At 42.4% G+C, this 14,729-nt stretch overlaps 1 protein-coding gene across 4 annotated transcripts in view; it reads right to left on the bottom strand.

Annotated features, from left to right (window-relative positions):
* The window catches only part of vti1a (vesicle transport through interaction with t-SNAREs 1A), a 109,001-nt gene that overhangs the window by 61,248 nt on the left and 33,024 nt on the right, over window positions 1–14,729 (bottom strand). For all 4 annotated transcript variants that reach the window (XM_061756005.1, XM_061756007.1, XM_061756003.1 and 1 more), the window contains one exon: window positions 12,621–12,705. In XM_061756005.1, coding sequence (XP_061611989.1) covers window positions 12,621–12,705 — 85 coding nt within the window. The remainder of the gene's footprint in view (window positions 1–12,620; window positions 12,706–14,729) is intronic.

Here is a 14,729-nt window from a genome sequence, read left to right on the forward strand (position 1 = left end):
CTTTCTACCTGCTAGTCAACAGTCAAAGTTGACACGAGAGCGATTAGAGCGCAGGACACACTTTTTTTTTGTATGAACATAGAACTTTAGCAAATGTATTAACGCGCTGCTATCCTTGACAACTACAGAAGCACAGGTGCATGAAGAGCTACTTTCTATTTGCATTCTCTTTTTAGGAACTTGGGCTCACAAACCCGGCCAAGTGACGATTGTGTGTGCGTGCATCCACGCGCACCCCCCTCGAGCACTCTTTCTCGTGAGGGCGAGCAGGCGGCGTCTCTTTCTACGGCAGCTCAAGGGCGCCGCCTATCTACCGAAGAATAGAATGCAGGCGAGGGTGGGAGGACAAAACAATGTTTTGCTTTCAAAGACCATTCATGGACGGGTTACGGTTCTGTTAAATGAACGCGCTACGAAATGACACTCTTGGAGAGCTGGTCATTGTAGTTTGTAAATGTGGGCTTGTTTTCGCTCAGATGTTGACAGACACAGCAAACAAGCGCTGTTTTGTTGTCCAAAACGGTCATTCAAGTTGTAAGATGCGCTCGGGTAGCGGTCACGGAGCGCTCCTGAGGTTACCTCCCTCCCCCCCGAGATCTATTTTGCCCCGGTGTGGGAAGTTTTGTTGCCTTTGGTGAAATTGTGCCAAATAATATGTGCATGTTTAGTTTGAACTGTGACTCACGCGCTCGAGTAGCAGTCGCAGTGCACTCCTAAGGTTACTGCCTCCCCCAGGCCTGACTTTTTTTTTTTTTTTTTTTTTTTTTTTATTTGTCCGGGTTGGGTCGAGCAGCGCCATTTTCGTTGTCTTTGGTCATATTAAGACAAACTAACTATGTGACTATTGCTTTGGTTTTTTTTGGGGGGGGGGGGGGGGGAGGGTGACGTGCTCGAGTAGCAGGTCCCCAGGACAAAAGCTTTATCTGATGTTGCCCAAGTATTTGCTGGTGAAAAATGTGACAAAGTATGTGCATTTTGTAGAAACTGCGAGTCAGGGTGATGCGCTCGAGGAGCAGCCACGGAGCGCTCCTTCAGTTGCTCTCCTCTCCCAGGACAAAAGCTGATTTTGCCCTGGATGGGAAATTTCTGTCGTCTTTGCAACAAAGCTAATAGGTGCATATTGTGTAGTTTTAACTGACTGCGCATTACTCGAGTTAACATTCCTGCCCCAGGAGAAAAGCTCTTCGATATTTTTTTTCTGCTTGTATTTGGTCACATTATAACAAAGCAAATAAGTGCATTTTGTGTACTTGTAACTGGTGACTCAGGGTGACGCGCTGGAGCAGCAGCCGCAGAGCGCTCTCGAGGTTACCTGCTTCCCGCAGGACTCAAGCTTTTCCTTAGTTTTGCCCTGCTACGGCAACGATGGTTTTGTCCTTTCCGGCAATGTTGTGCCAAATCATTTCGTCTTCGGAAACTGTGACACGCTCGAGCGGCAGCCTCCTCAGGTTAGCCCCCCTTCACCGTGACAAAAGGTTGGCGTTATTTGGCCGTGGGATTGAAAGCTTTTTGTTTCTTACGAGGATAAACCCGGAATGTAAAAGGAGGAGGTGTTGACCTAAAACTAACTCGATATAAGGAGCACCCCTAAGGTTAACAGGACATTTCTCTTTTTGCGTTATTTTGCCAAGTTGTTGTCATCTTTGTCCAAATTGCGACAACTCCAGTTTGCTTTTGTGACCCGCCGAGCACTCCCGAGGTTAACCCGCACCCGTCCCCCAGTACCCCCACTGACCGGCAGATGGGCCAACCAGCTGATATCCCGGCCCGGCTCCGTTTCATGTTCCTTGGTCGTCTTAAACAGGCGGCCAGCTCGTCTGATGGCCGACGGGACGGCTAAAGGAGGAAGAGGTCCTTTGACACGGTCGAGGGAAGGGTGGCGGGGGGAAGCGTGTGTGTTTGCGGGTGGGGTTGGGAGGGGAGGGGGGGGGGGGGTCGAGATCCTTGGGGCTCCCATTGAGGAGATGCGAGGACAGATGGAGATGCCTAATGTGCCTCGCCGTGTTTGCGCAGGATAATTGTGGTTCTCGCCGGGTAGGATGCTTCAGAAGACGGAGATTAATAAGGAGCTAATGGCACGTGTTTAAGCTCGAGATGCTTTTTCTTTAGCGGGACTTCCTGAAGGCTTTTTAACTTCAGAGCTGCTGCTGCGTCTGCTGCTGCTGCTGCTGCTGTATCGCTCTTTTTTTTTTCACCCCCCTAACATCTAAAAAAGGTGTCATGTTGAAAAATCGAGGCTATCGCTTCCGCACGTGCTTAAAAGAACACAAAAGATTTATGGCTAAACAACAAAAGAGTGCACAACAAACATCTTTTTTTTTAATATTTCTTTTTGAGTCATGCATACTGGTCTCAGTCTTTGGAATTTCGGTTGTATTTCACATAGTAATAGTGATTATTATTTATGAATAAGGTGAATAATAATGAAACAGGTAGTTTGAAAAAAATCTATACGCTACATTTGCAAAAGCAACCTGAATTCATTTTTTGTTTTCATCAAACTGCAAATATAATTACTACCCATCTGGTTTGATTGATCCAGAAAATATATTTTTCATATTCTTTTTTCAAGAAGAATAAAACATGTTCATCTCAATAAATATATTGTATTTATTGTATGCATCATGAAATTTAAATTGCACTTTTGTGAACTTTTTTTTTTTTGTATTGGGGTCAAAGTGACCTCAATATTTTACTTATTATATTATTATTATTAGTTATGAGCCATCTGTATTTGCCTCTTTAAGATATTATCAATATTATACTTAAGTAATTGTATCTACACAGTTAAATGATCTTTTCACACTTAGTTAAGAGAAAAGTGGGAAATACATTGAGAGGAACTTTTCTCTTGAAAGGTTATGTTATTGTTATTAAAATTGGTCAATAAAGTTAATTCAACCTTAGGTCAAGGGTGGGACGGAACCTTTGGCCCGTGGGACAAATTTGACCAGTGAGTGTGTTCTCCTCCAGCCCGCTATGAAATTCTAAATACAAATAAAAACCCAGAGAAATTGTTTTCAAAAAAAACATTTAACCCACGTAATATGATGTGTGTTCAAAACTGTCATATGGACCTCGGAGTAATTCATAAAAGTGGAAATAAAGTGGAAGTCACGTTCGTACACTACGAATGCAAACACAAAAGGAAGGCTGATGTTTGGTTTCGATGGAGGTGGTGCTTTGGAATTAAAAAAAAAAAAAAAAAAGTAAATGCAGAAAAGGTCATCTAAAGGTAAAATATCATAATTTCCGCATATTGTCATCCATCGAGTCATTCTCATCATCAATGCATCAACTGCGTTACTTTATTACGTTATTTCTCTCGCTCTCCTGCTTCTCCCTTCCTGTTTTTTTTCCCTTCTTCAATATTGCGGCGCCTCAGATGTAGCGGCCCTTTAAAGCGCCCGTGGGGGGGCTCAGAGTCCTCGCTTTTGTCTCCCATTTCCTTCTGAAACCGCTTTTCTTTAACCCCGCGCCGCTCTTCACAGTTGTTGTCTCGGCTCTCTGCTCGCTGTGTGGCTCCTTCTTTTTTCCTACTACCGACAACCCCCCGCCCCCCCAAAACCACCACCACACTGCACCCCACCACCACCCTCCATCCATCCCTCCCTCCTCCAGCTCTCTCTGTGTCAGCCAGAGGTCAATGCTATACTTCTTCTCCAGCATGCAACATGGCAAGGATAGAAGTGTGTGTGTCGGGGGTCTTTTTAGTCATTGTAACCTAAAAATAGCAAACTACATCTGCTTATTCCGAAGATGTGTGAGCAGGTGTTCGGGATCTTCATCAGGGGAAGGTGGTCCAGTCCTTCAAGAGCAATAGGAAATGTTGTTTTGTCATCATGATATTATATAGACACAATTGCCCCTGCATTTAATTTTTTAATAAAAGCGTAATTGCCAGTCCTTTTAAACTTGTGGTCACAATAGCAACTCAAAAACCACAACGTGCTTGCTAAAAATGGATTATTTGTATTTTATTTTTTTCTTTCTGTCTGTGTAGATTCTCAGCCATCCAGGTCATGGAGATCGACAAAGGTTGAATTGAGGCAACTGGACTCATCGAGTTGATTTCATTGGTTGTATTTTTTCTCATTTTGTAAAAAACTGAAACTTTTGTAAAACTTAAAAATAACTTTTAACTATTTATGCTATTAGGCTGACGAACGAAAGTAAACGTGTAAAAAAACGTGTATATTGAATCAAATTTGGGATCATTCTTATGGGCAATGTGGAATCATGAACAATATGGGAATTTGGGTAACTGTGATAAATCGATGTCCTGAATGAGGTGAATATTTGAAACCTGGAATTGTTTGAATCAGTGCAGAAATTTGCACAGTAAAGGCCTTCCCCCTCATAAATGCCTGCCTTCCATCTACATTTGTGTACAAAATTTAAAAAAACAAACAAAAAAAACACTTTTGTTTACGCTCTCTCTTTTGAAACCGAGTGACGCTTTTGAGTCCGGAGCGGCCCAGTTGTAACACGCCACACTTTTTCTTTTTTTTTTGCTCCTACCTCTATCCCCTCAAAGACTTTGTGTTTAAAATAAAATAAAAAAAAATAAAAAAAGAAGAAGAATCCCATCCTTGAATCTGGCAACAAAGAGCGAACGCAATGACTTGACATTTATCGCAATCCCTGGGGTGCGTGGTTTGTTCGCCACACATTTTCAGAGTCACTTCCTTGAGTTCACCCAACCGTACTATAGATTCATTAAGACGATGAATTCATCTAGAACAAAAATTTATATATTTGCACAATAGCTCCAACTTTGTTGCGGGTCAAATTGACCCGTTTGTAGTTTAAAGCTCTCGATTTCTCCTCGTAAAAAATGAACAAAAGCAAAAACAATAACATTATTAAACTAGTTCTTCTGGCCTTGTTCTTTCCTTTTTGATTATATTTTTTATTTTTGAGTTTACAAGGTAGAATCAATAAATTGAACAGGCACTTATTCTCATTATATTTCATCTGTGACAAATTTTAACAAAGATGGATAAGTATTTTATCTTTGTTATCACCCTCATGAGATAAAAAAAGCTTTTAATCAGTAGTATTTTTTTATTTTATTATAACAAAATGTTTATCAAAATTTGTATTTATTTTGTTAATGGTAACATATCAGCAGGTCACATTGGCCCGTGAGCATCTTTGGTGTACTGCACAGTACTAAAGAAATCGGGTCAAATTGACCCAGGGACATTAACACTGCTACTGAGCATTTTCTCGCAAAGCCGACAGTGTATTCTTCAAGTTTTGCGCCACTGGCCATTTATTATAATTTATATTTTCTTCCTCGTTTCCGACACTGTTGGTTAATTAAACATGCTCGGGTCAAATTGACCCAGAGACATTATCGCTCATCCTGAGAAATAACATAACAGGAGGATTAAATACAGAAGAGTATTAGTTTTTCCCCTGCCAGAATTAAACATTAATGGGTCAAATTGACCCATGGACGTTCTTGCTCTTCCCGAGAGACAACATAAAAGGAGGGTTAAATAAAGAATAGCATTGTTTTCCAATTTTGTGTGCCTCCTCCCATTTATTCTAATGCATAAAGATCTATTTCCTGACTTTTTCTCCCCGCACTCTCGCTGTTTATTCTCTATGTTCCACATTGCACTTTGCATATTCCGAGGAGCTCTCTTTTCATTCGTCTGTTTTAAAAAAATAAAAAAGGACACTCCTTGAGGTATAGCATAATAAACGACTCTTTGTACGCCGCCACAATGTAGCATTGTGCGTTCACACGGAATACGCCATCATTTGATAATTGTTAGATTAATGGCGAGGACGTAAATATTTCACTGCTTGAATTTTTGCGCCAAGAAAAGGAGGCCTCTGAAAAAAAGAATGTTTTGAAGGAGGGGGAGTGAGGGGTGGGGTCGGGCGAGTGTGTTTTTCTTCAAATTGAGTTAACTCTATTTCCTGAATGTATACGCTTCAGCTCTTAAAAAAATCCAGCCGCGGGTGTGCTGTTTATCGCCGGATGAAAGGCGTCACTGTAATTATTCCCTCCCCTCCCTTTCCTAATCAGACCTTGTCAGCAAGGCGTCTTATCGAGAAGAGGAAAATGACACCGATGCTATCGAGGAGCCCCGGAGTCCGAGCCCGCCGGCGCGTGTACCCCCGCCAATCACGGGGCGAGCCGCGTCCTCGCCGTATCTAGCGCCGCCACAAACGGCGAGCAGATGCCTTTTTTTTTTTTTTTTTTTTTCATGTGGACTTCAAAAACGGTCGCCAGTCATTAAAATTGCAGCCGCGTCGTTCCTTTTTCGGCGGCGGCGGCGGCGGGGATCAGCCAGAGCGAAAATGGGATGTGGGACGAGGAGACTGGCTAAATGTGTTAATTCCGTCCTCACATGTTTACGGCTTACTTTTAATCTGTTTGAGGAGGACGGGGCGGGAGGGACAGGGTGGCGATTGGAAAGGGGGCGCAAGGGGCAACGAGAAAGCCTCGTGCCGCAATAAATCGCCATTATTTTGGACAACCTAGGACTCAGCTGTTCCGCGGGGATTTAGGGACAGGAAAAAAAAAAAAAAAGCCTTGTTTACGCTTCAACTGCGCTAGCTGAGCTGCCGGTGGACAAAAGGCCTTTGGTACATAATGGCTAGCTAGCATACGGACCCCTCAATGGGACGGGAAGAGCTGAACCAACAGACTCAAGTCCCGCGAAAAATCCCAAGTGGCAATAGACCGTATCATGTTTGTAAACAAAGGTCGCCAGGGTACTTCCGGCTGGCAGAAAAGTTAGGGACAACTGCTGACCTGAACTGAAAACAACGACAAAAACATTCAATTTCCTTCCCCCCCAAAACTAATTAAAACTAATGTGAGGAAGATGAATCGAGTGGATGTTTTAAATAGTTGAACAGAGCAGCCTCGAACCAAAACCTCAAATGCATTTTCTCACAGATATGTAGAAAATGTTTGGTTGGGTTGTTTTGGAGTAATTTAGCAAAACAAAGCAGCTAGCCTGCTAGCTAACCTCAGCGATACAGTACGCCATCCGTTTCAGACTCCAAAGAGCACATGTGTGCAAACAGTCCAAGCAAGAGAAAAGTCAATTCATTATTCAGTGACTAGATTCTTTTGTTTTTAATCAACTTACCTGTTGAAAAGTAAAAAAAAAATAAAAAAGCCATCATTCAATCTCCTATCAAAGCAATTTACCTCACGTGACGTCAACTTTTCACCTGACATGTGCATGCCACACATTCTAACTGGGAACAAGGCTAAAATCATCATACAAGCTTTTTATCCAGCTTTCTTAATCACGGCGCCTTGGTCAAATGACACAGAACGGTTTGTTTACTCGAGAGATAGTTGAGCTTTTGCCATCTGGAAGTACATGTGACATCGTGCTGAAAAGTTCATAATATTACTTTCAATGAAGTAGGGCTGTGGAGATGACCTTTCCAATACGGATTCACGATTCGTGAATCGCCATTCCCGAGTAGTCCACCAGTAGGTAGATGGGTGTTTCAAATACACGCAAACTTTAAAGAGTTAAGCGCTGATCCCAGCACTTACGTACGACAGGCAACGCCAAATGCATACCGTGGCCAAGCCCATTTGAATTACTTTACTAACCAAAACAGCAGCACCAATTGAAGAAGCAGGCCTGGGGACTGTTGCCTGCGCAGAATTTAAGACGAGCTCATGTATGTGTCGACGACGTCTTGTAGCACAATTAGTGTTGACTCAACAGGTGGTCGCTCCACAATGCTGTGTGCGTCCAGGACTTTTTAGCTCCATTTTGGGAATCCCTCTATTACGGGCATGACCACAAATTGCAGAAATGCCGTTTTTATTTATCGGATTTTTTTTTTTCTTCTGACCGCCACCGAGTCGTTGGGCCTGCCCCCCTCGTCGAAGAGCGCCGCCGCCCCGAATCCAAGCGCTTTAAAACAACCTCTAATAACGTCGTCACATCATCACAGCGTCCTCACGCAGGCTCGCTTAGCTTAGCCGCCGCTACTGCTACAGCTTCTGCTGCCACTTTGTTGCCCTCTTCAATGATTTATGACACACACACACACACACACACACACACACACAAAACAAAAATCAAGAGAGAGGGAGCAGGAAAGGAGGACAGAAAGAAACAAAGTGTTGGCCCCCTCCACTCACAAGCCCGATTGTGATTGTGAGTCGCTGGCACCTTTGATTGACAAGCTCTAATCAGCTTATCTCCCATCCTAATAAAGTTGATGGCCCGCGGTGCTGCTCTCTACCTGGCACGCCGTGAACTTTGGGGGGCCCCCAGAGCCCCCAAAGCCCGACCCGCTCTGCTTATCGAAACGGGAGTGAAATCAATCTCTAATGAGCTGTGTTGTGGTTTTTTTCCCCACTATTGATTCCCGTCCCTAACCACGTTGATATGCTTTTGTCTCCCCCTCCTCTTTTTCAATATATTACAGGCGTATTCCAAAGTGGATTACATTCATTTTGCCCATTCAGAATTCTAAAATAAAAATAAAAATACCCCATAAAGCCAACGTGAAAAGACATTTATTTTAATAAATATTCACAAATTCATTGAAAATAAAACATTCCCAATATCACAGTGGGAATTGTCATCGCTTTGTGTTTTTTTTGCTTTCATTTCAAATTCAAATTATCTTAACAAATAGCATTACATTTTCAGTCAAACTCAGCGAGAGGAACTTCCAAAGGAAATTTCACGATCCGAGTACGACAAATAATGTTTGTCACATATCTGCAAAACTTTTCATTTGTATAATTTAGACCAACAGTACAGCTATAGTATCCTACTATTGTAATTACAAAATAAATTCGATTTTTGGGTAAAACTGATGCGAAAGCAGTAGGATGAACTTCCAAAACAAATGTCACTCTCCAAGTAATACAAATGATGTACTTATAAATTGGAGATTGACAAAGCATTGTGTTATTTGAAAATATGCTGAAAATGAATTAACTTTGAGTAAAACCGATCGAAAATCAGAGATAGGACCTTTCAAATGTTATTTGACTCTAGCGTCTGAGTTATAGATATAAATATTAATAACAGTGAATGCTACTGCAAATAGTAACACTGAAGGACATTTTTAGTAAGACAGATACTAAATCACAAGGACAATTCACGCTATAGTCTATCCTGTTATATAAATCAACAATAAATACATATGTAATAAATCTTTTTACTGGGATGAATTGGAGCTTGTAAAAGCTTTGTGTTATTCTAGATTCATTTATTTAAAAATTATTACCATGTGCATTAAAAGTACAGCGGTTTTGTGCGCAAATGCAGCAAAAAAAAAAAAAAATCACAATTTATGATTTGCGTTTCTATTTCTATTAATTGACAGGACATATTTAATCTCATGTCACTGTAAACCAAAAAAAAAAGACATTCTTGTAAAACAGAGAAAATCAGAACGTGAACATATGGCGTAAGCGTTTCAATAAATCTCCTTGCCTAAGTTTTGTGTTATTTCAAATCATATTTTCATGATCATTTGAAACGATTGTTTTTGGAGCCATTTTCTTCCATCAAGCCAAAGGAGCATGTCTGCTGCTTGTTGCTGCATCGGGCCTTTCAAATGTGTTTTTCTTTGGGGTTTTTTTTCTCCTAATGAACCTCTATACTTTATTTATGAGACAAACAGAAAGGCCTGCTTGTCGGTGGGGGCGCGTGTGGTAAAAAAAAAATAATAAAATAGCGCCGCGTGTCCAAAGAGTGCGCTCGCTATCCCTTTGAGGGCTCTCACTGCTTTTGACAAGCCTTTGTTTTCTTTAAATACACTCGAGACGCTGAGAATAGTTAAAAAAAAAAATCTAATAAATAAATGCTCAAATGTGATGATGATTCAGTGTGAAGATATGTCTTTTCTTAGAATAAGTGCGCCCCCCTCCCTCCCTTTAAATCCGACCCAGAAGCATCCTGGCTTTTTGTTCGCGGTCAGGAAAAAGGAGAATTTTGACACTGTTTCTTTGTTCTTTGAAATATATCAAAAATGGTTTTGCTCCACTTTTCTCTTGCATTTCTAACAGGCCACGCAGTGTCATTGTGGAGTGCAACATAATGACCGCATCTGGTCACGCTCTAATTATTTAGACGCCACACCGGTCTTTGTTTTGTTTATTTCATATTTAAAGGTGATGTTCGGGAGTCACTCGCTTGACTTTCTTTCTACGGTCTCCTCGATTGTTGACTGTTGTAAATGTGCCTTTTCCCAATATGACTTCCTTCAGGCTTCCGATTGGCTCAAATAGTTAGGCGTTTGTCGCGCCAACCTGTTGCTTTAGCACGGGTTTGCCTGCAATACATCCTGTACAGCCTCCGACATATATTACATCAACCTTTTTGGGTTGTAACGGTACATAGATTCCGAATAGAATATTTCAGTACGGTACAGACTTACCAAGTTCCCACCCCCGACATATAAATACTGTGCAGCTCATCTTATGGCTGGCAGAAACGTCACAGTCACGGTGAGCCATATGCTTTTGGCAGTAACTCATTTGAAACAGCGTCACACGAACAAAAGTCCGAGCTGCATTTAAACATCCGCTCGAGGGAGCTTCACTTTCCTAGAAAGAAGAAAAAATATGGCTGTTGCACTTTCCTACAAGCAAGACAAATTATTGATATTGAACTTTCCGAAAATGAAGACAAACTAAATGCTAGAGGATAAACTGCTAGTGTTGCACTTTCCTAAAAACAGAATCTACCAATGTTGGACTTTCATAAAAGACGACAAACTATTAATGTTGCAATTTCTTGTATAAAAAAAAAACAAAAAAAAACAACTACTGAAGTTACACATATTTATTTGTATTTTATGCCATACACTGTTGTGTTTATTATGAGACGCTGTCATTAATTGCACAGTTGGCAGTATTTGATGTTTCCTTTTTAAAGGACATTCACTCTGTGCCTGCTGACACAAAATACATTGTATACTTTGGAATTTGCTTAACCTTCAAAACAAGGTACGCACCAAACCGTGATTTTTTTTTTTAGGCCTACCATTTTATTTCCCCTGGGTGGGGAAACACAGTTTTTCTTCTCGATTTTCTTATTCTGAGAGCAAAATTTGTGCAGCTGTGCAAAGCGGCATATATTCCCGCCGCGTCCCTGTTCTTTGTTGCGGATGCATTGCGTGTTTGACCCGAGCTGGCGTCGCCATTTCAGGTTGTGCAGCTGAGCGCAGGGCTTGTATCGACAGCGGAGTGAAGCGAGGGGTCACGGATTAAACGCGCGGGGGCGAGGCATTGACCCCCGCCCCCCGCAACCAAACAGCCTAGCGACGCACCCTGTCGTCCGCCAGTGACAAGAGGGTCGGGGTTCACGTGGCGGGAGAACCAGCACGGGCTCAAAAGTCGCAGACGGCACCACGTGACCAAAAGCAGATCAACTATGCCGTGCAAATGGTCCAAAAGGGCGACTGTTGCTATCGGGTTTTTTTTCACTTGAGCGGCGGCGTATCTGTAGCTCGACGCTAACTCAAAATTTTGCTTGCAACGCTCGATGAAATCAAATCGACCAAGCAAGAAACTCAGCGAAAAAACCTCCGAAGTTAAGGCAGTCACTGAAGTAATTAAAAACAGTTTCCCAGTAAGAATGTTGCGGGTCGCTTTATTTTGTTGAGATAATCAGTAGGCGTTCCGAGGATTTTGAATTTGTTCTTGTTTGACCAGTTCCGTCTCGCCTGTGCGGCTAGCTTGACACTTCTTGGCGCCGGCGTCGAGCCACGCCGCTGAAAAAAGATCCCGGTCACTCCATTTGCTTTGCGGGGCTTTCGCGGAATTCGCAGCAGGGAAGATGACGCGCATTTTTAAGCAGCCGCTGCCTCGTATTTATGAATCCGCGAATAGTTACGCTAGCAGAGAAGAGAACATCAAAAGTCGGCGGTCCTTCCTCGACTTGAATTATTAAATGTGTCAATGTTGCACACGCGCCATTTATAGTGTAAATTGACAAACTTTCTGGAGAACTACAACGGAAGCTGCAGAACGACACTTGAAGAACTCGACTTTGATACCTCTCGGAGGAATACGCTGCGGCGAGGAAGTGAGAAGGGATAAAAAAAAAAAAAACAACTGTATGCTAACTGGTTAAATCTATTTAAGAACCAAATGAGGTGACGGAATTATAGTACAATCTAAAAACAACCTTATTAATAAGTTTGTTTTGAGATGTTTTATTTAGAAAGTCTTGCACCTGAATTAAGAAGTTTATTTTTGTAAGACCCTTGAAAAGAAAAGAAAAGACAAAAAACACCACCCAAACACACGCGCGCACGCACACACACACACAGAGAGAGAGAGAGAGAGAGAAAAAGACGCACCCGGTGTGGCGTAGCGTATGCATGAATTTTCCTCTTTCGGATGTGTCGCTCGCTTTCTTTCTCCCAGCCTGCCTCACCTTTGATGTGCACCCGAAAATGTCATCAGGCGTCAAGGAACCTTTTTCTTTTTTTTTTTTTTTTTTATACATACTTCTCCACGAAGCCCCCCCCACCCCCCCACCCCCCCCACAAACACATATTTCCACCCACCTCACATATGAGCCAGCCAATTTGCTGTGGCTCACTCATCTCTCACCGAATACACCCCAATCCAAAACAAGAATACGTACCAGTTTCCACCGCTATCTGGTAGCCGGCCTCGAGTCTCCGCGATGACCTTTCCAGCCTCTCTGTGTTGTCCAACAGATGCGCTCTCTGCAACAACAACAACAACAACAACAACAACAAGATGGAGGACGTGTCAGGAAAAACACAAACAAGCATTGATTGCGAGAGCACCGGGACGCATTTCAAAAGAAAACCAACCCTAAACGCGCAGACCGAGCGTGTCCGCGGAGACGACGCAACGGCGCCAAGGTTGCCAATAACCTTCACGGATGACAAAGTGTTTACATGCTGATGGGAAACCAAGCGCATGCATGCCGGGGATGACAATGACAACGACGTGAGGGGGTGCGCGTGTCCTCGTCTCGGCCAGCGAAAAACATTCGCTCCGACTTTGAGGCCGTTTGTTTCCACGACAACATTTACAGCCGTACCTTGACTACGAGTGCCCCAACTACCGAGCTTCTCAGCGTTACGAGCCATCGCTGATCGCCGGGTAGTTTTTTTTTTTTTTGCTCTGACCGATTGAAGAGTTCAAACATAAAAGCAGACATCTTCCTTTTTTTGTGAATTAAGCCAAACTCAGTTTGTTTTATTTCTGGTTCCAGTTTAAAGCTAAGAATTGTTACTTATGGTATTCTACGTTAATATATATTATTCAATTAAGAGGTTAACCTGTAATCGCAAAAAAAAGCAGACAACAAAAATGATTTGGTTCAAAACAGAAGTCTGCACTTCTGACTATAAAATTACACTAATATGGTAAACATTATGCTTTGTGAATAAAGACAATCTACAATCTCTTGAACTAACCCTCAACCTTAAATTAATCCTAACTCTTCAAAAGGAGAGAAAAGCAGTTCCTGCAATTCAACCTCCACGAGTGCCACGCAGTGGTTGTTTTGTTTACGAAAGGCACCATCGAACGACGCCGTGATAGGCGACGAGCGTCGCCGTAAAACGACTCTTTTTTTCACGATAGCTTAATGCTAACACTTAATGTGAAAGACTGTGGACCAGCTAACAGAAGTAGCATCAATATCGCAACAGTTCAAAACCTTGAGCAAACAACAACACCAACAAATACCGGAAGACTGGCACTGCACTTGTTTAAAAGAAAACAATGGCCACCGCAGTTGCTTCAAGGGGTAGGGTTGAATATCAGTATTGCAATGTTTTGTAATGATAGCTATGAAGGTACAGTATCGATACCTCGGTTGGGACAACGTATTGATTTCGTTAAGTATTATATCGTTGGCTGACACTGGATAGCTTCGATACTATGGGCAGGACAAACCATCGATATAAGGACGTATTGTCACAGTAGCTCGCACGCTGCAGTATCAATACTAGAGCTAAGAGAAAATATTGGTATCGTGATGTATTGTACCGTTAGCTCGAACTCAGAGACCCACACCGTACAGTATTGTATTGGATTAATAGTAGGGGTGGGAATAAATATCAATATCGGGTACGCTAAAAATTCAATATCATTTCCACTGCGTTCAGTAGAGCAAATTCCAAAGCGTGTGAGCATGCGAGATTCGCATGTTTACAAAAACATGGTCGGCTTTTGATGGCTTTTCTCATTTTGACAGTCAAAAACAACTGACAAGAGGTTGATGCCCACCACATGAGCGAAGCGGACAGGGGGGAGAGGTAAAATCTGCAGATTGGGTTTAGCTGTCACAACACGTAGCAGCTAATCACTCAGAGGAAATGGAAAAACACGGAAGGAAGGGGGAGGCGCGTTGTTTTCAAAGTTTGACAAAAAGAGGAAGGGGATGGAGGGAACTCAGCTTCCATCTTCTTGACAGATGTCATTTAAAATAGCAGAGAAGCTTTTTAGTAGCTAAAAGTCAGGGCACGGAAAGGATGGGGGAAATAAAGCAAATGTGAACGCGGCGGCGAGGGAGGAAGTGACTTGTTTTTTTGCTGTGGAAAATGTAACATGATGTTGATCATTTGGATAGCTCTCGCGTTACAGTATTGGCGTTTCGTTCGCCGTGCCGAACCGAGACTCGGGGTGAGATCAAATGTGGGGTATCGCTATGTATCGTATTATTATCTCTCATTGTTAAGTAGCGACGCTTGAGGGGCGACAAAACATTGAT

This window comes from Phyllopteryx taeniolatus, chromosome 19 (assembly GCF_024500385.1).
Source record: "Phyllopteryx taeniolatus isolate TA_2022b chromosome 19, UOR_Ptae_1.2, whole genome shotgun sequence".
NCBI lineage: Eukaryota > Metazoa > Chordata > Actinopteri > Syngnathiformes > Syngnathidae > Phyllopteryx > Phyllopteryx taeniolatus.